Source organism: Mesitornis unicolor, unplaced genomic scaffold, assembly GCF_000695765.1.
Source record: "Mesitornis unicolor isolate BGI_N332 unplaced genomic scaffold, ASM69576v1 scaffold9979, whole genome shotgun sequence".
NCBI classification, from domain to species: Eukaryota; Metazoa; Chordata; class Aves; order Mesitornithiformes; family Mesitornithidae; genus Mesitornis; species Mesitornis unicolor.
The window spans coordinates 8,948-9,954 of NW_010209242.1; the positions used below are offsets into that span (position 1 = coordinate 8,948).

Consider the following 1,007-nt stretch of genomic DNA (forward strand, 5'->3'; position numbering starts at 1 on the left):
GGAAGATCTGAAGCACCAACTGAAAAGCGTGAATGTGCAATGGAAAAAACCTGCCTGTGAGTGTCACTGGGCACGCACACATCCAGCCAGCACAGGTAAGAGGCCCAGAAGCTTCAAACATGTTTCCAGGCTATTGCTTCACAGCTGGGGTTTTATCATCCCTCTCACAGCTACCTTGAATTTAGAAAGTCAAGGCTTAAGAGAGAAATTAATTCAAGTACACCAAGAGCAACAGTTCAAACATTTTACTAAATCAATTCACACAATTGCAAAATTGTAAATATAATTAAGGACAACAGGGTTTCTGTATTTTTTTTTTCTTCCAGATTTATCATTAAGACAATAAACAAACACAAATTAGGTTTATAGCATCTGTTCTTTTAAAAAATGAAAGGAACGCCACTTGATGTATTGATAAAGCACCACAACACAGTTACAAAATAGGGTCGGCCTGTTTCTTTAACAAGTAAAAGACTACATACTCCTAACGGCTTTCTGCTTCAATCCATACTTCATTAAAATAAAACTATAAAATCTCCTAGATTACACTAAGTTCAGACGATGCCTGGTATACAGTGCATTAACAGCAGTAATGCCAACTATCAGTGCCAACATAAAACATTTGAGAAAGTCAGAACAAAACAAAACCCAAACAAAACAAAAACCCAACAAAAACCCCCACCTTTATTCCCCTAGATGAGCAAAATTCAAAATAAGGTATGCTCTGCTTCACAATGAGTTAAGGATTTGGGGAGGACGATGGGCAGAAGGAGGGGCTGGTACTGTAGCTTTCTAGGCTTAGTTGGCATCTAGTTTTGCCATTTCCTGCACGTATATCCCTATACTCTCGCTGTCAAAGAGCACGAAGTACACTGTCTTGATTGAAGAGGACATTGTTGACACAAAATAGCTGGAGATGGCTTTCAGAATCAGCTGAGCAGCCGTTTGCTTTGGGAAGCCGTTTCTAGATGGAGAGACAAAAAAAAGGAAGAAAATCAAGACCTGCT

At 39.2% G+C, this 1,007-nt stretch overlaps 1 protein-coding gene across 6 annotated transcripts in view; it reads right to left on the reverse strand.

Moving 5' to 3' along the window:
- Positions 1-230: 230 nt before the first annotated feature.
- LOC104547221 (core histone macro-H2A.1) overlaps positions 231-1,007 on the reverse strand; it is a 38,154-nt gene continuing 37,377 nt past the window's right edge. For all 6 annotated transcript variants that reach the window (XM_010192824.1, XM_010192822.1, XM_010192825.1 and 3 more), the window contains one exon: positions 231-964. In XM_010192824.1, the coding sequence (XP_010191126.1) occupies positions 799-964 (166 nt within the window). In that variant the 3' untranslated portion in view covers positions 231-798. The remainder of the gene's footprint in view (positions 965-1,007) is intronic.